The 27,187-nt window shown below is 41.3% G+C and overlaps 1 protein-coding gene across 1 annotated transcript in view; it reads left to right on the forward strand.

The window, feature by feature from the left end:
- Nucleotides 1–24,849, forward strand: part of LOC306968833 (ras-associating and dilute domain-containing protein-like) — a 65,980-nt gene extending 41,131 nt beyond the window's left edge. The window contains 6 exon segments of the mRNA XM_079564370.1: nt 2,443–2,587; nt 13,979–14,157; nt 16,007–16,328; nt 22,181–22,296; nt 22,381–22,520; nt 24,089–24,849. Coding sequence (XP_079420496.1) covers nt 2,443–2,587; nt 13,979–14,157; nt 16,007–16,328; nt 22,181–22,296; nt 22,381–22,520; nt 24,089–24,191 — 1,005 coding nt within the window. The 3' untranslated portion in view covers nt 24,192–24,849.
- The last annotated feature ends 2,338 nt before the right edge of the window (nt 24,850–27,187 follow it).

The following is a 27,187-nucleotide window of genomic DNA, read 5'->3' on the forward strand; positions in this document are numbered from 1 at the left end:
ATGTTGCCCCCACAACCATCAAAAAATAAAAAGTATGTTCTTACCATTTGGTAGACAAACAACTTTTCTTTTCTTTTTTTTACCTGTCCAAAATCAGTCTAAAGCTGGTCTAAACCAGTGTAAACCAGTCTATACCTGGTCTAAACCAGTCTAAAAGTTGTCAAAAGAAGCATAAACCAGTCTAAACTTCATCTAAACCAGTCCAATCCTGATCTAAACCAGTTTAAACTTGATCTAAACCAGTCCAAACCTGATCTAAACCGGTTTAAACTTGATCTAAACCAGTCCAAACCTGATCTAAACCAGTTTAAACTTGATCTAAACCAGTCCAAACTTGATCTAAACCAATCCAAACCAGCATAAGCCAGTCCAAACTAGTCCAACCCTTATCTAAACTGGATATTTTGACAGAAGACTGGCACCTTAACCTCAACTAACACAAGAACTTATTTTCATAACATGTTTGTTGACGGATATATTTTTACATTTGAATTAAAGCTAGTTTTAAAAACATACCATAAGTTTCATAACATTTAGCTGCCTGTTTCTGATAGTGGCCCCTGACAGTCTGGGCAGGATCGGACTTCCACCAATTCATCGCGTAGCAATCTGAATGAACCGTGTGGAGTTGGCAGTGTTTATCTTTTAATTTTCACATCATTTTTTCCACAAATAGGTCCGGCGTGTGAGTCACCGATTTCCTAACGCCAGAGCGTCTACATTTGGTGATTCAAAAACAGCCAAGTCGATTAGATTACTGTTTAACCTGGTGATAATTTCTGTGATTTAAGTGCTTGTTGCCGGGTGATAAAATGTGTGTGCCAAGAAATAAAAATAAGTTATATTATTTGAATGGTGAAACGTCCTCATGGCGCCTGTAATAGGAAACAATCATTTGGCTGAAACACATCTCCAGTGTTTACAAGTACAGCTTATACCCAAGTGCTTTCTGATGAATTTTGGTCTTAGCTTGTCTAAATTGTGGCTGGTGGTGATGCACGATTGCAAAGTTTCCAACCACAAACCTACAGAGTGTGTGCAGGAAGCGCCTGACATATAGAGTTGATAGATGTTGCCACTTATGTACCTGGTTATTGGTGTTTTAAGAGTTTCTCTGGTTATTGCAAGTCTATTCATCAGATTCAAATTAACAGAATATCACAAAACTCTAAAGACACTTGGTGAACAATTGAGGCAAAAAAAAAAAAGAGTAGTAACATGGAGAGGTGCAGTCAAATGGAAATCAATGTGGTTGCAATTTTCTGATTTAACAAAACCTGAAAGTAAGAGGCGTCTTGTTGTGTAAACATGCAGTTAGACCTCTGCCGGAAGAAATCAGATTTGACATTTTTTCCTGGCTATTTTCTGCCATAATGTTGCTACACCACGGTTTTGCCTCATTTACATTGAGTCCAGTCCACGTCCAAATTCATGTTATTGTCCAGTGATGACTTCACATAACAGCCAGTCCATATCATATAAGGAGCATAGAGCTGATGGAAGACTGTACGTGAGATCAAATCAGGGACAATGATGGACCGGAACCGTTCAGCTTTGCCGAAATCTAAAAGATTCTGGAAAAAAACATTAAAAAACATCACAAAAAAGTGGCAAAAAGGTAAAAAGAAAAAAAAAACACATCAAAAACGGAACCAAAGTGACAACAAAGTGAAAGCAAAGTGACAAAAAATAACAAAAAAGCTACAAAACCCAAAGTCCCCAAAATGGAACTAAAACGTAACAAAAACACAACAAAAACATAACAAAAAAGCATCAAAAATGCAACAAAAAGCCACAAAGTGACGTAGCAAAAAAAGCAACAGAAAAGTTGAAAAAAAAAGAAAAAGCAGCAAAAAAGGGAGCAAAAAAAGCAATGATAAAAACGGAACCAAAAAGCAACAAAGTGAAAAAAGTGACAAAAATGTGACAAAATAGCAATGAAGAAACCCAACAAAAAGGGAACAAAAACAGAAAAGAAAAAAAACGCAACCAAAAAGTGCCGAAAAGGTGAAGTGAAAAAAGTGACGAAATAGCAACAAAAAAACTTGACAACAAAAAGACAACATGACGAGTGTGGGTGTGAACTGGAAAAAATGTGCCTGGTCAAAGTGGGGTTTAAGAGGTTGATTGGACTAATCATCTTCTAAACTTAATGGAAACTATGTCTGAACCATCAAAAACACCTCACTTCAGTGCATTGTTTAAAGGAATGAATACATCTCATTTAAATAAATAAATAAAGTGCAGATGCAGAAGCCCGTGCTCCCGCGGTGGCACATGCGAACACAGTTTGAGATCCACCGCCGTAACGTAACAGGAGCGTTGACTCTGTGGGAAAAAAAGCCCGTCTGCCTTTGTAACCTTTCTGCTGTTGATCCAATGTTCCCATGTTATTTAAGTCTGTGTCATGTGGTCCTGTGTTGTTTTGTTATGTCCATCCAGGCGTCATGGTCAGCTTTGAGGGCCGAATTCGCCGCTCTGAACCCCGCCCAGCTGCACCACATGCTGAGGGAGTACAGCTGTGGCCGGGCCTGTCCCCCCGCCTGGAGCCCTACGGGGGAGGAGAGGGAGGCCGCGCTCAGGACAGGTGGGTGCTCATAGTTATGCAAATGAAAACGAAACATACAGTGATTAATGGAGAGTATATGAAGAGTCCAGGTATTTTCATCCACTATTTTAACTAAAGCATAATAATAGAAGGATATTGACATGTATTCAGCATGGAGGGTCACAGATCGGTGGTTAGTGCATTCAAACATTCGACTGGATGTATTTACGAGAGGTTTAAACCGTGCCCCACACCTTCATTTACGCTTGGAACCATAACGCCAACTCTGTCACACAATATATGTTTCTTTTTGAGGAATTATTAAAACTGCAGTAGAAGTGCGATCTCTGGTGATGTGTGGCAATTAAACAAAAAGATAATAATTTAACAAGGATGACTTTTGTACACTATAATATCCTTGGGTATGTGAGGCTTTAGGTTACATTAATATAAACAACTCACATGAAGTGATCTGATGATCATCACAAATATGTGAGATGACTTATTTCTTAAACTAAAATACAAACACTTGGCTTCAGCAGTGGTTATTATATTTTATTTGGCTTCTTTAGGTATTTACATCATAGTTTCTGTCCCAGTGTTGATTAGTTTTCGTTAGCAGTAGCACGCTCCCGTTAGCTTTAGCATACTATTGCTAACTGCAGAATTTTGCGCAGTCATCAAAAATGCATTTGCGAAGGTTAAAACTAACTCAGCGGTTGAATTCTCCAGGTTCCCATATTGGTGCCCATATTCACTTAGATTTAGGTGGTAAAGGTTGTGTTTTTAGGGCGTTGAGAGCCAAAACTGGTATCGCTTCAGTATCGGATATATACGATATGGCATTTGAATGAACGGTTTATTTTGATTGATTGATGCACTTAAATCAATACAATTTCCAAACAGGAACAATAACAAAATATTCAACCAAAAAAGGAATAGGCTGAAGCAATGCTTATTTCGTATTTATATCTGCTCCGATACCAGTATCGGATCGGTACATCCTTAATGTTTATAAATACTTCGCCAGAAACTCTTACATATCCTTACCTTTTGGAAACAGCATTTCTAACTTACATAGACAACATTGCAGGAACAGGTCAGATCTGTAGTAAAAGTCCATAATAATACTTTTGTAAGAATTTTAAGCCCTGTCACTTTACTTGATATTTTGTCGACTTAAAATAGAGTAAAATGGAAAAGTTATTTGTCTTGGCAGAACAACTCAAACCTCAAACAGTCCAGGTGGGTGATGGGGGAGGCTCTGATGTTTTTGTGGGACTATTCTGCCCTGTGCAAGTTAGAGCAGTAAAGTTTATATGCTACGCAACAGCACCCTCTTGTGGTCGCATTTGAAAAGTGTTTTGTTTACGTTGGGAGAAAAACCAAGATGGCTGCACGCAACGCAGGGCAGGCCATGCTTGAGCCGATGGTGACCTTTTTTTATGTTGTCGCTTGGACAGGATTTGTCCGTAAGTTTGTTTTGTGTTGAATAATTTATATTGTTTAATTTCATGTCAGTTTTGACATTTGTATTGAACGTTTGTGACTTTATGCTAGCATAGCTAACTTGTTATTAGCAAAGCTAATGCCATGTTTGTATGCTTCTTCCAGTTTTACGGTCGGCTTAAAAAGAGCAATGGTCAGAGGCCATTCCACAAATAAACAGCAGAAAGAAAGAAAGAAAAGCCTGATTATTTTGTGGCACCGTTATCTGGCTGTCTAGCTGGTGAAATAGTGAACTTCAGAGTGAGGACAGCACAGTAAAAGGACATCAGCGCAGCGGGCACAACCACGAGGGTATCCATCCAGCACATCAACCATGAGCCTACAGGCAGAAGAGGACACTCTCTCTGATGTTCCAGAAGGGGAAGAAACATCAGATACAAGAGAAACAAGACAAGTAAACAACACAGACGATGCAGACAATAAAGAGGACAAGGATAATGCAAGCAACACAGACTCAAGACCAAAGTCTACACACACGCGTACATCCAAACGTTCATCTGCTAGTTCTGCCACAGTTAAAGCACGAGCAAGAGTAGAGGCTGCGCGTGCACAGTTGTTGTATTCACAAAAAGAAGCAGCCATAATGAAACAGAAAACTGAGCTGGAAGCTAATTTACATATTTTAAGTTGTCAAAAAGCTGTTGCAATTGCAGAAGCAGAGGTTGCAGTTTATGAAGAGGAGGGACTCGCAAAAACTGAACTGAGCCGCTCATTGGTAGGAACACCCGCCAACCCAATGCAACGCACAGCAGAGTATGTACAAAAACAATCAGACTTTTGCTATGAAGGATTCACGTTACAAATTGATCCACTCGCCTGTCACAAAGCTGCACGTGAAGAATTTGAAATGGTTTTGAATGCAGAGGTAGACAACAAAAGTTCACACAATGTGGAAAAGGCTAACGTTAAAGTGGAGCACCAAGCACAACAGAGAGAGAGACGGAATCCCCCCAAACTGTATCCCTACGACACTCCTCAAACACCAGCAGATATACAGGGTGTACAGGACATTACAAGGTACCTGGCAAGAAGAGAGATGTTAAGTACAGGACTTTTGCAGTTTGACGATCACCCAGAGAACTATTGGGCGTGGAAGGCTTCATTTCAAAATGCCATTAAAGACTTAAATGTTACAGCTCAAGAAGAGCTAGATTTAATGATAAAATGGCTTGGAGCTGAGTCTGGCCAGCAAGCCAAACGAATCCGCTCAGTCCACGTGTTCAATCCAGCTGCAGCTCTAAACCTAGTGTGGCAAAGACTCGAAGAATGTTACGGGTCTCCTGAAGTCGTGGAAAATGCACTGTTGAAAAAGATTGAACAGTTTCCTAAACTCGGTAACAGAGACAACGCAAAGTTAAGAGAGTTTGGTGACATTCTGCAGGAAATAGAATGTGCAAAAGATGGAGGATACTTACCAGGCCTCTCGTATTTGGACACGGCTCGCGGAGTCAACCCCATCGTGGACAAATTACCCTACGGACTGCAGGAAAAATGGATCGCAACTGGAGCAAAGTACAAGGAGGAACACAGAGTCGCCTTTCCCCCTTTCGGTGTCTTTTCAAAATTTGTAAGACAACAAGCCAAAATAAGAAATGACCCGAGCTTTGTCCTCACACCTCCTGCCAACACAAGCTTCAAAACAGAGAAAAGCTTCAAAGGCAATAACAGGCAAGTAATAAGTGTGCACAAAACAGACATACCTACAGATACTAGTTCAGTTCAAAACGGGTACAGTAAGCCATCAGAGAGCCCTGACAAGCTATGTCCAATACATAAGAAGCCTCACCCACTTAGAAAGTGCAAGAGCTTTAGAGCAAAACCCATAGATGAGCGGAAGTCATTCCTAAAAGAGAACAGGATCTGCTTTAAGTGCTGTGGATCAACTCGGCATTTAGCTAAGGACTGCAGAATGGAAACAAAGTGTACAGACTGTGGCAGTGACAGACATTTATCAGCACTACATCCTGGTCCACCCCCTGCTTCACCTGCTCCAGCAGAGAGCACTGATGCCGACAAAGATGACGGCGGGGAGACACAGGATAATGCAAGTGTCTCAGTTGTTTCCAAATGCACAGAAGTCTGTGGTGATGCAGATAGTCCACACTCATGCTCAAAAATAAGCCCTGTTGTAGTCTATCCAAATGGCAAAAGAGAACAGGCAAGAAAGATATACGCAGTGCTAGATGAACAAAGTAACAAGTCACTAGCTAAGTCTCAGTTTTTCGAGCTTTTTAATATTAAGACACGCTCAGACACTTATAAGCTCAGGACATGCTCAGGACTGTCAGATAATGTCGGCAGAACAGCATTAAACTTTATGATTGAGTCAGTGGATGGTAAAGTAAAGCTCCCGCTCCCAAACCTGATTGAATGTGACATGATTCCAGACGACAGAAGAGAGATCCCGTCTCCACAAGTTGCTATGCAGTTCTCACACTTACAGAAGGTAGCTGATAAAATACCTGCTGTAGAAGAACAAGTACCTATTCTTTTGCTATTGGGAAGAGACATTATACAGGTACACAAAGTCAGAGAGAGAATCAATGGGCCACATTGTATGCCATATGCACAGCGTTTAGACTTAGGCTGGGTTATAGTTGGGGAAGCCTGCCTGGGGAAGACACACAAGCCCCCTAATGTGAACGTCCTCAAAACAAATGTTCTTCAGAACGGCCGTGCTTCTTACCTCAGCCCATGTCCTAACACATTCCAAGTCAAAGAGTCAAGTGGTTATTGCTACCAGCCTAACACCACACCTACCCCCCCAAAGGACAGTGAAAACAAATGCACTGATCAACTGGGACTAACAGTTTTTGTCAGAACAAAAGATGATGACAAACCAGCGCTGTCAGTAGAGGACAAAGACTTTATTGACATCATGGAAAAGGAAGTGTATCAAAATGAAGGTAACAGCTGGGTAGCGCCATTGCCATTCCGCACTCCTAGACCACAGCTTCCAAGTAACAAAGAACAAGCACTCAAACGCCTCCAGTCCCTCAGAAAAACACTGGACCGCAATCCTGAAATGAAAAGACAATACACAGAGTTCATGCAAAAGATGCTGGACAATGACCACGCGGAGCTCGCTCCACCTTTGGACTTAGACAAAGAACACTGGTACTTACCATCCTTCGGTGTGTACCACCCTCAAAAACCTGACCAGCTGAGAGTGGTTTTTGACTCAAGTGCGGAGTTTCAAGGACAGTCCCTTAACAAAGTTTTATTAAGTGGGCCCGACCTGAACAACACGCTACTAGGCGTCCTTATGCGTTTTAGGAAAGAGCCTGTTGCATTTTCAGCCGATGTGCAACAAATGTTTTATTGTTTTCAAGTGAGAGAGGACCATAGGGATCATCTGAGATTCCTGTGGTATGAGGAAAATGATCTCAGCAAAGGCATTTGCGACTACAGAATGAAGGTCCATGTCTTTGGAAATAGTCCCTCCCCGGCTGTGGCTATTCACTGTATGAGGCGCGCTGCAGTCGAGGGAGAGGAAGAGCACGGACATGATGCAAAGCAGTTCGTAATGAGACATTTTTATGTGGATGACGGACTTGCATCCACAGCAACCACAGAAGAAGCTGTCGAGATACTCACAAACACACAAAACATGTTGGCACAGTCTAACTTAAAGCTACACAAAATAGCCTCCAACGACCACAGAGTAGTGGAAGCGTTTCCTGCAGCTGAGAGAGCAAAGGATCTAAAGGATTTGGATTTAGAACTGGACAACATACCCCTGCAGAGGAGCTTAGGGGTACTGTGGAATCTTGAAAATGACTGCTTTACCTTTCATGTCACCACCGAACAAAAGCCATACACCAGGAGAGGTGTCTTGGCCACGGTTAACAGTTTATACGATCCACTAGGTTTTGTTTCACCCATCACTATGCAGGGAAAAGCCCTTCTTCGTGAACTGTCTGCAGAGCAGAAGGACTGGGATGAACCACTTCCTGTGGAAAGAGAAGAGGAATGGAACAAATGGAGAAATTCATTGAAAGATCTTGAGCAGCTGCAGATATCAAGGTGCTACCTCCCGTTTTCTCAGGCTACTGCTGTGAGAAAAGAACTGTGCATATTCTCAGATGCCTCCACAATGGCCATAGGAGCAGTAGCGTATCTGAGAGCTCTCAACAGTGAAGGTCAGTGGCACACAGGTTTCATCATGGGCAAGTCCAAGGTAGCCCCCCGACCCGCTCACACTGTCCCTAGATTGGAGTTATGTGCAGCAGTTTTAGCTGTAGAGATGTATGAACTCATTAGAGATGAGTTGGACATTGAAGTGGACACTGTCAGATTTTTTACAGATAGTAAAATCGTCCTTGGCTACATACACAACAACACAAAGAGGTTTTACACTTATGTAGCTAATCGTGTGACGAGGATAAGGAAGACCACACACCCTGCACAGTGGTTTTATATTGCCACGAGTGAGAATCCAGCTGACAACGCCACCAGACCAATTGCAGCTTCCACACTAGCTCACACAAACTGGTTTAGTGGTCCTTCTTTCTTGACACAACCCAACATAGAGTCACCTCACTGTGATACTTTTACTCTGATCGACCCTGACACAGATACAGAGATCAGATCTGAGGTAAAGACTTTTGTAACAAAGACCTCAGTAACACAGTTACCGTCATGTCGCTTTGAAAGATTTTCTCATTGGATGAGATTGTGTTGCACTGTTGCATCGCTAAAACGTGTAGCGGCATCATTCAAGAAAACAGACACAGAAAGTAAAGGCTGGAAGTGTTTTAGAAAGACCAATACTGCAGATGAACTATCTAAAGCAGGAAAGTTTATCATCAGCACAATACAAAATGAAAAGTTCAAAGAAGAGTACAGATGCATAAAAGCAAATCAGCCACTTCCAAAACAAAGCTGCCTGAAAAAGTTAAACCCCATCATAGATGAAGATGGGCTCCTCAGAATAGGAGGACGCTTGGCACCTGCTAATCTGACAAAAGATGAGAAACATCCACTCATTATCCCAAACGCGCACCACATAGCTGTCCTTCTTATCAGGTACTATCATGAGAAGGTAGCACATCAAGGGCGCCATATAACAGAAGGAGCGCTTAGAGGAGCCGGATTTTGGATTATTGGCAGTAAACGGCTCGTCTCTTCTGTCATACACAAATGTGTTCTCTGTCGTAAGCTCAGAGGACAACTGCAGACGCAAAAGATGGCAGATTTACCCATTGATAGGTTGTCACCAATGCCACCGTTTACAAGTGTAGGACTGGACGTCTTTGGCCCCTGGACGGTCACCACACGTCGCACCAGAGGAGGAAGTGCAGACAGTAAACGCTGGGCTGTGCTTTTCACCTGCATGTCCACAAGAGCTGTGCACATTGAGCTCATTGAATCAATGTCAACATCCAGCTTTATCAATGCATTGAGAAGATTTTTCAGCATCCATGGACCTGCTCAAATACTTCGCTCGGATAGAGGCACCAATTTTATTGGAGCATGCAATGAACTGAAAATTGACCACAAAGACATTGAACTGAACTCTTACCTGCAGGAGAAAGGATGTACGTGGCTGTTCAACTCCCCACACTCCTCACACATGGGTGGGTCATGGGAGAGACTCATTGGAGTTGCAAGACGTATCCTGGACGGTATACTTTTGAAAGCTACTCATATCCAACTCACACATGAAGTGTTAAGTACATTCATGTCAGAAGTAATGGCAATAATGAACGCAAGACCACTTGTACCAGTGTCAACTGATTCAGACAAACCAAACCTTCTCTCTCCAGCAATGCTCCTTACCCAAAAGACCAATGCGGTATCTGCGCCGACAGGAAGCTTTGCACCTCCGGACCTCTATTCAAAGCAATGGAAGCAAGTACAGTGTCTGGCGGACTCTTTTTGGAAACAGTGGAGGAGTGAATACCTTTCAACTCTACAGCAAAGGAGAAAATGGACTGACGATAAACCGAACATAAACGTTGGAGACATTGTTCTATTGAAAGATGCTCTCGCGCACAGAAATGACTGGTCTATGGGAAGAGTTGTGAAAACACTTGAGAGTAAGGACAATAAGGTTCGAAAAGCAGAAGTGAAAACTGTAAAAGATGGAAATGTAAAAGTGTTTTTGAGACCTATTTCTGATATGGTTTTGCTTTTACCTGAAGATAAGTAGACTGTTGTATTTTTTGTTGAAAATGTTAAATAGAAAATTTAATTTGTAGTGGCACAATTTTATTGTACCAGACGGGGAGTATTCTGCCCTGTGCAAGTTAGAGCAGTAAAGTTTATATGCTACGCAACAGCACCCTCTTGTGGTCGCATTTGAAAAGTGTTTTGTTTACGTTGGGAGAAAAACCAAGATGGCTGCACGCAACGCAGGGCAGGCCATGCTTGAGCCGATGGTGACCTTTTTTTATGTTGTCGCTTGGACAGGATTTGTCCGTAAGTTTGTTTTGTGTTGAATAATTTATATTGTTTAATTTCATGTCAGTTTTGACATTTGTATTGAACGTTTGTGACTTTATGCTAGCATAGCTAACTTGTTATTTTAGCAAAGCTAATGCCATGTTTGTATGCTTCTTCCAGTTTTACGGTCGGCTTAAAAAGAGCAATGGTCAGAGGCCATTCCACAAATAAACAGCAGAAAGAAAGAAAGAAAAGCCTGATTATTTTGTGGCACCGTTATCTGGCTGTCTAGCTGGTGAAATAGTGAACTTCAGAGTGAGGACAGCACAGGGACTCTTTCTAAATGGGTTTGTTGTTCAAAAACACTGCACTCCTGTCCCAGCAGGTGCAACCAATCTGCGTAGCCTTGAGAGCGTGATGATGTCCCGCTCTCAGATGGGGGCAGGAGCCAGAGTTCCTGTGTCAATCAGGGCCTTGTTTCTCAGATGTGGAACTAGAATTAATAAAGAAGTCAAGTTTTCCAGTTTTTTTAATTTTTCAAGCTTTTTGCCATATTATAATGATGTTCCCTCAACAGAAACACACGTAGAGCTGTGTACACCTCTAACGCAGAGCACAAAAAGCTCAAATTGTCCCCTCTTGCACTAAACAGGAAGGGGGGACTGTGAATAAGCTGTTTTAAATCAATATTACATTTTCTGATGGGCAAGAAGTGTTTGGAAATACTTTAAATATTTAGGAAATGTGGATGAAATGAGAAATGAGGCAGCTTCCTTCCTAAAGTGGGCGGGTTGGAGGAGTGAAGGAAGAAATGAGCTGTTCTGAGATGACAGACGGGCAATTCCAGAGATTACGTAAACGAGGACGAAACAAAGCACCGATGTTGGATATGTTTGTGAAGAGCATTATAACCTGGGAGAAAGCTCACATGTAAATAATTAAAATGGAAAGGTTGACATTCCAGACGTTGTTCACAGTTAACTGAATATTATACACGGTGGTATGTGCTGTTTAGTTTATGGTTGACAAAGTTAATGTCTGCCATAAACAGAGGTCTGTAGTACTCAGTTACCAGCATGTACCTGAGTAACCTTTTGAAGCAGTTGTACATCAGTTTTATCTCTCAATAATTTGTAATTTTATTTTGAAGTAATAACATTCTGTACTTATCCAATTGCTGTCACTTTCGAGACACCTTAGAGCAGGGGTGGGCACCAACAATAACTCAAAAAAAAAAAATTGTTTTGATTGGGAAAATACTTTGAGGACTTTTTTTTCCATTAAATGAATAATAATAAGCCTGACAGGACTGTAGCCTCATAAAAACGACTACACTTATTGCACTTTACAAGCCTGTGTCACAAGTCTCTGCTTCATTGTAGTCAATATTCATTCACTCCACACTCCGTGGTAGTAAGCTTCTAATGTAGCCACAGCTGCCCAGGGGCAGACTGTCCATTTCCCACTCGCAAGTCACACAATGTGGTGTTTATATCCTGATTTCTTATTATGTCAGTGCCCTCTGCTGGAGACCTGTGGAATTCTATACTTTTATTTTTATTTAATCTGCCCCCTAGTGGCTGGAGTGAGCATTCTGGTAATAAAAAAAATCATAACTCCGCACAGGAATGGGCTAGAGACTTACTCTTTTTTTCGCCATACTTATGAATTTATGCTCTACAAGTTGAGGGCCGGAGTGAATCATCTCGTGGGCCACATCCGTATTTTGCCCAGGTCTGCCTTAGAGCTTGATCTTTTGAACAGAGACTTAAGACATTTTATTTTGTCATTTGTGATAGCGGCTTTAAGAAAATGACAAAAGCTTCATAATTTGCATATAAACCCTGAAACATGAATAAGACCCTCAGTAATCAGTGGTGTAGTACTTCTTCTGACACACACTTACTTTTGACGGCATATTCCACTTGAACTTTCACAAAATTTCTATAGTAAAATCGAGTACACAGATTGTGGACATAATGAGGAATAAGGATCCTGTGAGAGAATATTTTATTGTCACCTCAATCAAAAATGATTATTATTATCCCTTTCCGAATGTTGCTATATGGCATTTTGGAAAATAACAATTGCAGGTCACTTGTCCTTGAACATTCCCAGAGTTCCCACAGTAAAATAGGTTGAGATTAAGTACACAGGTAGTGGAAAATATGCTGAATACAGATCGAATGTCAGTTTTGTGTCACCTCTCCTCCCTTTCCAAAATGACAGCGTGTATTACCGACAGAAAACGCCATCGTACACCATTTTCCAAACAGCGCCTTTTCCTTAATCCCTTAGTAGTACGTCCGCAGACAGACGTCAGCTGCTTCTTAAAGTCTGAAAACCCCAAGGTAGTAATTTTAGATGACGTTTTCCCATTCATGTTCTGTTGACAGGTCTTGGCAACAACACGACTCGCTCTATTTACTGTCATTGGCAGTAACTAGACTCTGAACAATGTCTGAGTGCATGTTCAGACCTGACGGACACAGACATTCGGAAGTTCTCAAAATTACTATTGTATCATGTGCCATTAGGGATGTTTAGGGCTAAACAATAGTCTTTTTATGTTTGATGAGAGCCCCATGTTTTGAAGTTCAGGTTTTCTTTCTTTAGAGGCTTTGAGCTAGTAGCCTTCTTAAAATATTGTTCCTTCATGACAGTCCATCTTCTTCTCAAGAGATCAAACGCTTGCCTCCCACCTGCTCATGTCAAGAGGTTCTCCTTTGTGTTTTTAAACTCCAGACGTCTTCACGGGACTCCTCGCCAATCAATCATTTCAGTGTTCAAGCTCTCTTCTCTTCCACTTCTACAAATCAAGTCCTACAAAAGACGTCAGAAAGTAGTTTCTGTCCCATAAGAATATAACTAAAAGAACTTGATTGAATAGGGTTCAGTAAAAGTTGCTCATGACTCAGGATTATAAACATTGGCTAAACCAGGGGTGGAGACCAAGAGCCGAAATGTTCAACTTTGATCCTGGCCCTTTTCTTTTCAATAACTGTATTATATTTAATGGTTTTATTCTTCATCATTATATAAATCAATTTAGATTAAATAAACTGTCGTTTTCTGCTGTTCGGCTCTGACTGGGACAGCATTTGATTTATTTATTTGGAATAACAGCAACTCGTCTAAGCTCAGGTCAGAGCCTATCTCAGTATGGAAAAATGGTGGCCTATTCCTTTAACTCTATTATAATTTTTGTGTGTGGAGCCCTGCCCAGTGAGCCCCCTCCTCTGATGCCCCCCTGGCCTGTGCGCTCAGTGCCTGCAGTTTGGTCCTTTTTGTGGTTCTCACTTTGATGACGTCCCGCTGACCAAAACCTCAACTATTAATCCAATCTCACAGCATTTGTCACATCCTGTATTTACAGTTTCTAATTAAGTCTTAACCTACTTATCCCAGCTTTAACCGGAGCAGAGATTTCCTTTGGAGGCTCAATTAATTACTGGTCAATTGTGAAATAGAACTATAAACTTTACACTGTTGCTATTCTTATTATTGGATTTGTATTTCTCTCTTGTCCCGTAGCCGACATCCTGGAGAGTTTTGACAACCACCCGCCGCTGATCCTGCCCAGCGCTACCTTTAACCTGGAGCTGGGGAAGCCCATAGTGGACCAGGGCCTGTTCGAGCAGCTCTCAGTGATGCAGAGGTTTATCCGAGAACTGCCACGGAAAGAGACGACCGAAACAGAGGAGGTCCAACAGGTAAAAAGATAAACATTACACAGTTCATGCTTCCTAACAACTGTTTATCAAATCACAAATGTACTCAAGATCAGACTTCTACCAAGGCACTGGTCCTGTTTAATTCCCAGGGTGGACTTAAAGTGCTTTCCTATTACGCTACATGCTGAGGCTCAGGGCTATCATAGCCTATAATGCAGTGGTCAGTCTTGAGTTTAGACAGCACATATACTAGGCTCATTGAGCAACTCCTGCTCCTTGCTGAAAGTATTCCCTCTGTCTTCCTGCTCTTTCACGGGATGTTGTTAAAAAGATCTGTGCCCTCCTCTGCCTTCAAAACAAGGGATTTTATTATCTCTGTTCATCTCTCAAAGTAGCACAGTATCCCTTAAAGAAGAACTAAGTAACTTTTTTACCTTAATACAGTGTGGAAAAAAAGTATCCAATAGAAAGTCTATGGGGAACTGACCAAATACTTTTTCCCCACTGTACAATCCTGGGGGTAATACAAGTGTTAATGGGATGATTGGGGGATCTTTCATCTCCACCCGGTGTCTCTGGCCAGAAAACCACATTTGCAACTTCCCTGCCTCCGGGTCGGAGCCCCAATACACACTGATGGAATCACGATGAACATGCTATCAGCAAAGCTAGCTGCAAGCTAGCACCACTTAAACAGTATTTACAAGTTTGAGTGAAAAAAAGGATCTCCATTGTGTTGCTATTGGTACCAATATCAGAAAGAACTACAGTGTATACCTGTGATTAATTTCGAATTAAGTAAGATTAATGACGTAGTAATTCTTTTTAGACATACTTCGTCCTACCAAGTGTTCTGTTTATTTTGGTCCATTCTACAAAATGTACAAATGTAAAAACTTGCTGTGTTATGTGTAAATGCTCTTCATGGAAAATTTTGTGTGAAGCTTAAAACTGATGATTGTATCGTTAAACATCTGTATCTGTTTAGCTCAGGAAGGACTTGCATCAAAAGTCAATGTGATCTAGACCTAATAATTGATTATGTTGTGTAAATGTTCATTGAATTGAACATGGGGTCGGCACTTATAAGCTTATTGCTTCAGCCGACTCCATTTTGAGCATCCACACTGTACGAATTTTGGAAGATAAGATGAATGTAAAATTGCTCAAATAAATTTGTGCACTTCTGCACACTTAAACTAAACTAAACTAACTGGATGTACAGTATCCCTCTCTCCCTTTGTCTTTCCTGTCAGCGTAGTATTTACTTACACAGACAATTAATGAGTAAAAAAAACACATACTACAACACCTGCAGCGGCGCTTATGGCCTCTAGGGGCATGAGTTACTGCTTTAAATCATAAGATGATTATCTCAATCAATACTTTATTATCACTTATGCTAAAATGGACCTTCCTGTCACACAGTTCAGCATATCGTCTCCTTGGAATCATAAAGTTCTGTCTGCATTCTGATAAATAAGATATTTAGGTTTAAAGTTTTGACCACTCATAGAACAAAACGGAAATGTGTAGGCCTTCTATTTTTTGAACATGGAAACCTCAAAAATGCACCAATATCTATAGTAAGTTGGGATAGTGTACAGAATGGGTCCAGGGATAAGAATATGTGAAGAACTTAATTTAAAAAAAAATATGTCAGATAGAACCTTACAATTCTCAGGGGACAATTTGCCAACAAGTGTAGGTAGTATTTTTAATTTGCTTACTCCGGTTCCAGTATGTTGCAACTAAAATATTAAAAACAACGTTGTAAAATATATAAGCTCATCAAATTAAACATCAAAATAAACATTGCTGTTGACGTTTATACATTTTCAAAAGGCTTCCCCATCTGCAAATAATTGACTTTACACTCTCTTTACAGACACTTGCAGACAGCCAGTCTACGACCCAGACCTGTTTGGGGGCACCTCCGGATCTCAGCCAGGACCAGGGCAGCCCCCCCGTGGAGCCCAGTCACCCCCGCGGCCCGCACTCCGACCTGAGCAGCTGCGAGGCCGAGCTTACCCAGAAACTCAAGAGTCTGGAGATACAGAACGCTCTTCCGGGACAGGCCGACCTGGTGTCCCACAAGAGCCTGGCTTTGGACCCCTCCTGTTTGCTCACCCCGCCCAACACGCCCCAGGGAATGGAGCTCGCCGAGCTGGAGGCTGATCTGAGAGAGGGGGCCAACCAGCAGAGGAGAGGTAACGATATTTTTGTGTACAATCAACTAAGAACCTGCAAATCTTTCTCAGCTACGATCTCACAGCTATTGTTTTTTTGTGTTGTGTAAAAGCCTGATTACGGCTTTTTCTTTTTTTTTAAATCAGCACACACACTTGTGCCCTTAAGTAGCACACAGTTCTGCTTATTTTATGTCTTGGTGGCACAGTGGTTAGAACCCTTGTTCGAAAAAGTGGTTTGTATATTCTTTAGCAAAGGAAGGAAGGAAGGCAGACCGAAATTAAATCCTTAAAGTGCATATGAAACATTAGACACAATTGTACCCAGCTTTCTTTAGTTTGGACATTTTTATGATGTTTTTAGTTTCACTTCCTTACTGGACACTGACAGGAAGCGACATAGATCGAGGGTAACAATTTTAAACTGTTGCCGTGCCAACCATGTTATGTCAATGGGAAATGAGTGAATCAAACTGCTATGGATCTTTACCTCTATCTACTGCAGGGTTTTCCTCAGCGCTTTCCTGTTTAGGCGGTCGCATAAAAAACACCGGGCTGCCGCCTAAACTAAGTTCTTTAAAAAAAAAATATATATATATATATATATTTCTTATTAACTATTTACTTCTTGCGTTGACGATCGCGGACAAGCGGCACGTGCGAGGCAGGCGAAATACATACCGCTCGACACCGTCAAATGTTGCCCATTGTAAAGCGGTAAATGGTCTCAACTTATAAAGTGCTTTTCTACCTTCATTAGGCAGAAAGTAAACAGTCTCATACATACACCAATGTAGGCAGACACTGGAGGTGTCTTGCCCAATGACACGACGACAGATCTTCTTCTTCAGGAGCTGGGATTCGAACTCCAGACCTTTCGATCAGGAGACGACCCGCTTTACCAACTGTGCCACTGTCGCCCCGACGCCATTGTGTCCATTTGTTTCTCGAACATACAAATTTCCCATCATTCCTCTGTGTATTTGTTAATAACCTTCAGAAGTGCACAGATTGCACTTGTGGCATTAAACACATTAAATCTGGTCATTCAGATTGCATAAAAAGCATAAATATGACTTGCTGCTTGTGAACATCCCGGGGCAAATCTTTCTCAATGCACATATTGGCAGGTTTAGTGTAGCAAAATAAGAATAGGAGAAGCCCAAAGAGCTTCACAATCCATTTCAGTCCTGATCCTTACATAATGAGCCTGACTTTGATGTTTTATCATTTGCGACATCACATGTGGGAGTCCTGATATGGTCGGATTTAGTGCTGCCATTTTTTAGTTCATGTTGTTCTTCTTGGACCACAAAAACAGCTGTGAAACTTAACATCGCAGGTCATTCTCTTACAGAAACCGCCTTAAAAGTGAAAGGCTACTCACATCCTGTCCACATCAGGTCCTAATTCATGTGACACACAGCTCTGTCACTGCCAACATGTCCGCCCCAACTCCTTCTCCTAAACCTCTCCCCAAAAAAAGCACCTTATTTAGCCTTTCTGACTGACGGCACCTATTAAGGCGAGCATTTAGTACCTTGACCCTTTTGCACCGCTGCATACTTGTCCAGGTCTAGTCAGCGGTGCACCAGACACACACAAAAAACGCCCTCCCCCACCCCTCCTTCTTGTCCCTTCATCGTCCGGCATGAGTCCAGGAGCGAGGAATTCGAAGTGGGAAAGGCAGTGCCGGTGACTGTGTGCGTAGAGGAAGGAGTGTTTCCTCTCCCAGGGCCGTTGTTTTTGGACACCTCCCTTTTATGAGCTCACGGGTGGGAGAGAAAGGCAGCAGGAGTGAAAGGGGACCACCGCAAACTCCTAACGAACCTTCAAACAGAGGTGATTTGAGAGAGCTGCTCCTTTAGGCTGAATACCTGTCATGGCAAGTTTCTTGTGTTGTAGCTTGACATTTACATGGGCTGCTGGAAAGACGCCATCCACGTAATGTAAAAGCAGTGCTTGGTACCGTAAAGCAATACCAGTATGATATTGAAACAAAAGTTAAGGTACTACTGGTATCAAAAACAGGAACCAAATTGGAAAAAAAAACAATCTTTAGAGAGGAGTTTTGATGTCGGTTGGGTTCAGGCACAGCACTGAAGAAAGTGGTTGTTTTAGCTTAAATCAATACCGTATTTTCCGGACTTTAAGTCGCTCCGGAGTATAAGACACACTCCCTGCCAAACTATGAAAAAAAATGTGACTTATAGTCCGGAAAATACGTTAATTTAAATTGTCTGTTATGGAATAAATGAACGTTTTATTGTTCTAGGCGACAAATATTTTAGTATAGGTATTGGAAGAAAGTATTGTTCAGGTATCTGTATTGTAAACCGAATATTGTTTAAAATGAACAGTAATCAGCCCTATTTCAAAATATTTTAAAGGTCATCTACTGAATTAATGACTAATGTCAACATACATAAAAAATAATATGTATAATGATGAAAATATAGTACTAGTAATAAAGTACTAAGGCACTGAGTTCTCCTTTAATGCGAGGCAGACTGAAATGCTGTCGACCAGGGTTGGGCAAGTTTGCTTGGTCGAGGGCCTATCCTGACAAGGGCCAAGAACAAGGGCCAGACCCTCCAAGTTTTGGCCAAAGTAAAGCAACAATCTCTACAAATGCCAGTGTTGTGCATCATTATGGCCTAAATGAGTTTTCTCCGAAATTTTAAAGGAATTGACAGTATTTTTCACATTTTACTTTAACAGGCATTTGATTTGTGTAATAATATTCCTCTAAATCATCTTGAGGGCCAGAGGTTCTTTGATGGAGGGCCAGTTTTGGCTCCTGGGCCTGACGTTGTTTACCCCTGCTACAATCTTATTGTAGCTGGTGGGTCACAAAAACATTTCATTGAGTTGATATCCTTTTCTAAGGAACACTTTTAGAATATTAACCTCTTAACCCCCATCTGAACCAAGCGCATTTCCTCCAGTTTGTCTTTACCCAAATTTAAAAGCTTCTCGACTGGAGCTCACAGCCTAAAGGCCAGTGTAACGCCTCATTTGAAAGCTAAGACTTACAAAACTGATCTAAGCTTTCCTCACATTGTTGCCATGTTGTCGTCGTTTTTTTGCCACTTTTTCCATCGCTTTTTTTGTTGCTGTTTTTTGGCTTTTTATTGTGTTTTCATCACATTTTTGTCACTTTTTCCATCACTTTATTGTTTTTTCTTTTTTTTTTGTATCACTTTTTTTTGGGGGCTTTTTCAAGAAGCTTTTAGATTTAGGTAGTGACAAACTGGAGTAAATGTGCAGGTGGGGGTTAACAGGTCAATCTGGAAAAAAGTTTGAAAACTAAAGCCGAGCCTGTTACAATGACAGGTGTAGAATTGCTTTCGTACTTTAGTATTTATTCAGTACTTCAATCAGCATATTATTGATTGAGGCTCCGTGTTCCGTATTGTCCCACTTGGTGAAAACCTTTTACATTGGTGCGTTTTGGACCCACAGCTGAGACAGAATGTGATGTAATGCAAACTCAATCACATCATGTACCTTTTACCTCTCACTGTCCCACCGAGCATGCGCGCTCTCTCTCTCTCTGTACCGCTTTGTTCTGGGACGGCTTCCTCCTCTTCACGTGTGGGAGTGAGGAGCAGCCCGTGTGAAAAAGCAAACCACCGCCCGCTTTGGCAAAACCTTCAAACACAAACTCGATTAAACGGGTTCAGCTCGCCCCTTGCTGCTGACCAAATTCGGCCAATCGCGTAAAAGCCTCTAAGCCGCTGGACTCTCTGTCTTAATCAAATAGTGTTACCTTCAATGGGCACTTGTTAAATGGACTTTTCCCTTTATTTGAAGGCATTTGCCGTAATGGCCTCAGGATTACATTGAAACCATCTGGGCCTCTCTTTGAACACATGCGTTTGAGTGTTTAAAGCTCTCCGAAGTCAGCCGCTCTACCTCACATTTCTGCACCCTGTTAAGGAGATAAGTTCTGTCAAATGAAATTAATGGTCCTTTTTTTGTGGGAGCGTTACGTAAAAAGGACGTCAGCAAATGTCAACTGCCCAGAAACATGTGACTTACATCAGCTACGCTATATAAGGCATTTCACCTACAAAAGTATTAACCAATTTAGATATACATGTAATAGACTTAACTAAACAAATTTAAAAGACCTATAGCAGTAGTGTGTGAAGTTTAAACTGGTCCAAACTCATTCATACCTTTCCTAAGTTTTCCTAGGGATAAGTTTAAGCACATTTTGCATCTTTCGGGAAGCAATACAGAAACAGTAAAGTAAATCAAAACAACACACATAGATAATTTAATTACCCGGTAGCTCACTTAAAGGCCTTTTATCTCTGCCTTTACAATATACCGATGGACACAATTTAAAAAATCAGGTATAATATAAGGAAGTAGGGCTGGGCAATTTAGGGGGAAAAATTGATCAATCTTGATTTTTGATTCGATTTTATTTTTTCACAGTAAATTAAATACATCTTGCTGGTTTTTAAAATTAGATGTATCTTTTATTCAAACTGCAGCTCAAACAAAGTCAAATGCTTTCATCAAGTCTCATTTATCACACAAAAGTCCTAAACTAGGTACTGTTTGTGCCAAAGAAATGGCCGTCCCATGACGATTATTGACCAAAGTACAGACTGTCATTTCAATTAAATGCCCCGCCCTATAAGGAAGCTGTCTAAAATTGCACTAGAACTAAATTTCAAGTTGTTTATGAGAGTAAAACTTTAAGATATATTCATTGACTAAAATATGACTACATAATAATGAAAAGACTAATGTCATCAAAACTTATCATGATGATATTTAAAAGAGCCTCATATCATGTAAATTCACCGCCAAAGGAACAGGTCTGAGCTTTGTCACTGTGGGAGAAGCTCCATGAAGCCGAGGATAATAATAAATATTATGAATGCAAAGTTGACTGAATTGATCTTAGATTTAGCCAACTAAATTTGCACGCACTAAAACTAGACTAAAATTGAAGAAAATTATTAAGACTAAATCTTGACAAAAAGGAGTTTATCTTTAAAGGAGCTATACCTGATTTTACTTAAAGAAATGGAATGCCTTTTTTTTTGCCTTTAGTATATTGTAAACTCAACTACGATCTTTCAGGCTATTTTTCTTGCATTTTTGTGAAAGTGACCCTGAAAAGTGACCTTGCACCTTGTGAAATGTGCCTATAAACCTGTCTCTGTAAAGAATTTGGATGCTGCAAATATATTAGGAAAGTTACGAATGAGTTTGGACGATTTTAATTTTGTGGCTTCCCCTTTCATTGTTTGTAGTCAAAAAAATCAGCTGTAGGACCTTTAAGTCAAAAAATAGGTTGTTAAAATCACTGTTGGTAAGCGGAAATAGCTAAAAGTGCTTGATGAGTTTAGTTTGTCCTGCATGAGTATACATACATCATATGGTCTCCTCTTTATGAGTTCTGTTGTAGTTTAGCTTGTTCCAGCTTGTTCTTACTGCACGCTGTCTGTCCATCAGTCTGTGTGTAGACAGACTTTAGCTGAACCGCGGCCCCGCTCCTGCTCCGGGCCGCGCTCTGGAACACGTCTGCACCTCCACTCCGGGGCGGCGCGGCACATCGACTGGCGTTATTTTGCTAATCCTTTAACCAGAGCCCAAGAATCACAGAGTGGAGGTGATGTCAGGAGAGAAAAGGTCCATCATGGGAATTTACAGTCGGCTTGGTCAAAGGAATCCTGCTGGAGAGAGAGGGGCATTGTTCGGGACGGTCCTACACGGGCAGGGGGCAGGCTGTGTGTGTGTGTGTGGTTTGGCCTGGGAACAAGGCCACAGGATCATCTTGTATCGCTAGAAAATGAATATTATTAAGAATTTTTGGGCTGACGGGTGTTTCTTCTTTTGATTCTCAGTGAACGGATGCTCAGAGAAGCGTGTGGAGGAAGAGGAGGTGGACACTGAGGAGGTGTTCACGGTGGAGCTGCAGAAAGGCCCTCACGGTTTGGGGCTGGCACTCGTGGACGGGACGGTACGAGGCTATACAAAACCTACCAGCTAATCCCGGCAAACAGGTTGATACAGAATAACAAAAGCCTCCTCCTCTCTCTTACAGAAAACCCCTCTGCAGATGAGTGGGATCTACGTGAAGTCGGTGGTGCCCGAGTCTCCGGCCGCGCTCTGTCAAAAACTGAACATCGGAGACAGGATCCTGGCAGTGAACGGCATCAGCCTCGTGGGCATGGACTACCACATGTGAGCCATGAACCATCTTACTCTTAAAAAAACAATGTGGCTGTGTACGACTCTCCTCGCTATTCCCTGGTTTGTGCATTACATCATCCGAATGATAAGAGAGGAAAAAAAGTCGTGAAAATTTCCTACCTTAAACCTTGTTGTAATGAGCATCGACTGTCTGGACATGGGTCAGTATAGACCACAGTGCTTTGCAGGTTTTGGGTGGAGTAGCTGCTTAAAGGAATAGGCCACCGTTTTTACATACTGAGATATGTTCTTACCTAACCTTAGACGAGTTAATATATCCCCGTCTGGTCTTTGTCCGTGCGCTCTGTCACGCAAACGGAGCACATACGCAGCCTCTCCCACATGTCATATAGCTCCAAAAAAGCTCACGATAGAAGCTACCAAGCTCTTCCACGTGTTCCCTATTTAAATAAAGTTACGTGAAGTGTTTTCATGCGAAGTATATTTACACAGAAATGTAGCATGTCGATTTTCTAAGCAAATAAAAAGGGGGACTATATTGTGAGGCGTAATGATACAGGAGCACAACGTCCGCGCAGTAACTCCTAAAGACTTCCCCCGATCACTTCCGTCAATAACCTTTAGGAGTTACTGCGCGGACGTTGTGCTCCTCGTATCATTACGCCTCACAATATAGTACCCCTTTTTATTTGCTTAGAAAATCGACATGCTACATTTCTGTGTAAATATACTTTGTATGAAAACACTTCACGTAACTTTATTTAAATAGGGAACACGTGGAAGAGCTTGGTAGCTTCTATCGTGAGCTTTTTTAGAGCTACATGACATGTGGGAGAGGCTGTGCTCCGTTTGCATGACAGAGCGCACGGACAAAGACCAGACGGGTATACATTAACTCGTCTAAGGTTAGGTAAGAACATATCTCAGTATGTAAAAACGGTGGCCTATTCCTTTAATTGCTTTTGGCTTGAATTGACTCTGTGCATAACATGAAATCAAAACAACGGCACCCAAGAAGTGACTTCCCGTTTCAATCCAGCACGCCAAAATAGAACAAAATCAACAACTGCAGCAATATAGTGCAAAACACCTGTATCTACAGCACCTACTACTTCATTCATTTGTTAACTCAAATAAAATGCCACATTAGATCATTTTACTTCTTTTATAAGTCAATTCTTCACACATACCTTTGTTTATGTCAACAACCTGTGCAATAAAAGTTGGAAAACTGGAAAAGTTGATGCTACGACGCTCTGTGATTGATAAAACACCAAGACAGTGTTTCCTTAACTTTGGGAAAGGAGTGAAACAGCGCCCCCAATTTGACGCTGGTGGTCAAACAGTGTACTGCATCCATATTTACCATTGAGAACGAATGGGAGAGCGTTAGTATTAACCATATGTGTGGCAAAAGTAGGTCACTCTCGGGCACCCCTCTCTAAAAAGAAGACCGAAATATTTCACTAAAGTTTTTTCTATATTTTTTGTGAACTACAGCTTCCTCCAGTGCAGTCCATGTTTCTTCTTTCATGACTCTGCTTCTACCTAACTTGCATATCCTCTTGCTCATATATTTCTGTCTTCTTTTCCTACAGTGGGAGAGAGCTCATCCGATCATCAGGAGACATGCTCAAACTTCTCGTCGCCAAAATCGACCCCAAAATAATCAACAAAGCGACCGTTACTACCAAATGCTGAGGAGCGGCGTGCGGTTCTTTTTGACAAACGCATTTGGGAGAAGATTTCCAAACACTGTTCATTGTGTTTCCAAAGCCAGTATTTTTTATCGTACAACCAAAGATGAACGAACAAACGACTTACTTTATGTTTTTTTTCGCAAACCAAACTTATCAAGTGACTGCACAACTCACTAACTCGCCTCGAAGCACCAAAAACAGACATTATGGTCAAGACGAGTTTATACAAGTCACATATTTCGCAAATGCAGCTTTTTTTTTTTTTTTAGGGCCATAAACAAACTCGAGTCTGGCTCCAGCTCATAAACTGTGGTGGGAATGATGTCGGCTTTCAGAACTGAAATGCCTATTTGTGAAATTGCTGCGTTCTACAAAAAAAACAAAAGTGGCTCGGTATTTAGCACAAGACGACGCAGAGGAAGGAAGATTCTGCCACAGCTTTTAGGAAAGTTTTAGAAAATATGTGAAGTGTGTCAAAAGATTTATAAATACTTTGGGACAAATTGTGGTTTGGGACGTGTCGCGCACAGTAATAATTTTAGAATAAGCGATTTCTTGCTGAATTTCACACCTCAGAGCGACAATAACTTCTTTTTTATCTTTTTGTGGTTCATGTGTTTAAAGGAAGTAACTTTGCAGGCAGGGTATAAAGCAAACTACCCATTCATTTATACAGGTTTGGTTGCTTCCCCCAACACTGTCTTGAGCTGAACTGAGGTAACTGTGACCAAAGCAAAGAGATTATTGTGTTGGTGTATTTATGAGCAATACTTTAAGCAGACAAATGCATGTTACACTACGACTTAAGGTTAAGACGATAGCATTAGTGCCAGCAGCAGTTTAACCCTGTAAATCTGTGTTTTATGGCTGTACATTCAGTTTTGAAGCCCAAAGAGGCCAGTATTCCGTTTGTAATATTTATATCTGTCAGTATTTTTGGAAAATAAAATAAAAAATATTGGTCAATCTTATTGTTTTTCTATATGTTACTGATCTTGTGTGTGTGTTCTTGTACTTATGACAATGTGAGGACCAGTTTGAGTTTTTATCCAACAGAGTGAGGACATTTTTGGACAGTGAGGACAATTTGGGTGTGAGGATTAGTGTTAGAATTGGGTTTAGATTAGGGTTAGGATTAAGGTTAGGGGTTTAGGGTTCTGGGTTAGGGTAATACATTATGTCTATGAGTGTCCTCACTAAGATAGAAGTACAAGAATGTGTGTGTGTGTGTACTTGTACCAGTTTGTGTTTTTAACCAACAGAGTGAGGATATTTTTGTAAAGTGAGGACATTTTGGGTGTTCCTCATTTATTTCAAGGACTGCTTGAGGGTCAAGGTGTGGTTTTAGGGTTAGGGTTAGAACTGGGTTTAGGGTTAGGGTTAGGGTTAACCTTAGGGTTAGGGTCTGGGTCATACATAATGTCTATGAGTGTCCTCAGTTTGATTTATTGCTTTGTTAGTTAAAGTGACCCACCAAAATGGGTGTTTTGAGTCCTTTTAATACAGTTTAACCTCTGAACCCCCATCTGAACTGAGCACTTTTGTGGATTTTTGCTTAGGGCCCCAGAAAGGCCAGCACCGGCTCTGGTTGAAATGTCCCATTTTAAATGGGGCTATCCCGTTTTTAGTTTTCTGATGCATGAAACAGTCCGTGTACTGTGTTTGGGTGGGCTCCCTGATGTGCAGCAGTCTGGGTGTGTCTGTGTTCGGCACACTTCAGCGGTCGCCCCAAACTGTTTATAGCTGCTCTGTGGTTAGCTTTAGCATTAGCTCTTTTTCCACTGCTTCCAATTGGCTTCAGTTCTCAGCCAACCCCTCCTAAACCACCGCAAAAACAGCTGTATGTCCCAATTAAGAAACTTGCGGAGGTATTTTTGCTTCAGTAACTTCAAACTAAGTGGTGATTAAAGCCTGCCACGAGACGCTGCCTCCTGCTGTTCAGATGCATTAATCCCCTTTTAAGTCCTGATGCTATGGACTGTGTTTATGCTGCGCAGACACAAACGCAAACCAAACTGCAGACTGACAGTTATGAACAAAATAGTCCCAGGAGAGACCGAGGCGCTGGCAAAAGAGTGAGCATTTATCAAATAGATGCAAAATAACAGAGACTGGGCTGTTGGTCACACGGGTTGGTTCTTCGAGTTCTTCTTAGAGTTTTCGGCCAATGGCAAACAATTATTAAAGGACTTGATATTGTTTCTGAATAACAAGTTTAACATCCTGATTCCCCTGCCCTATAGGCTTCCGTTTGCACCAAAAACATTGAAATTAGGAGAGGAATTGTTATTTTTGAGGGTTTTGCCAATTTTCCAACTATGATGGTTTTGGTTAAAAACCTGGCGCTGACTACATTTGGAAAAATCTAAAGTTTAGTAAATAGCTAAAGAGCATATCTTTGAACTGATCGATACAAGCTAAGCTTTGTGAGAACAGTTGAAACTTTATTTTTGTCAGATGGTCAGGTGGGTCAGGGGTTGGTTGTCACATGGGGAAATTATGTTTTTGTGTCTATGTTTTTATGGCCATATTTATTTGATTTATTTGGGCCAGTGCATGTTAATGAACATACATGGGACTCACGCATGTAAACACACCACTCTCAGACACACTATTGTTCATCCTGGCCTATTGTACATGTTTTTAACAGTCGGGGAAACCGGAGGAAACCTGCGCAGACACATGGGAGAACATGCAAACTCCACATAGAAAGGCCCTGTCCAGGTGGCAGTCGAACCCGGGACCTTCTAGCTGCACTACCGTGTCACCCAGCATTCATTTAATCATTAGCGTTTGTTAAGCACATATTGGGTGATTTCCTGTACTTTAAGCTCATTGTGTACTTTGCAAAAAACTAACAACTACTACAAAATAGTGAGATGAACACATTATGCATTTATTGGCGAGTATTTAAAAATCTATTTTCCCTTTGTTTGTCAGGAAGCAAATAATAACATTCACCTCCTCAAATGTATGTTAACACACAAAATAAACATT

This window comes from Gobius niger (genome assembly GCF_951799975.1).
Source record: "Gobius niger genome assembly, chromosome: 10".
Lineage (NCBI taxonomy): Eukaryota > Metazoa > Chordata > Actinopteri > Gobiiformes > Gobiidae > Gobius > Gobius niger.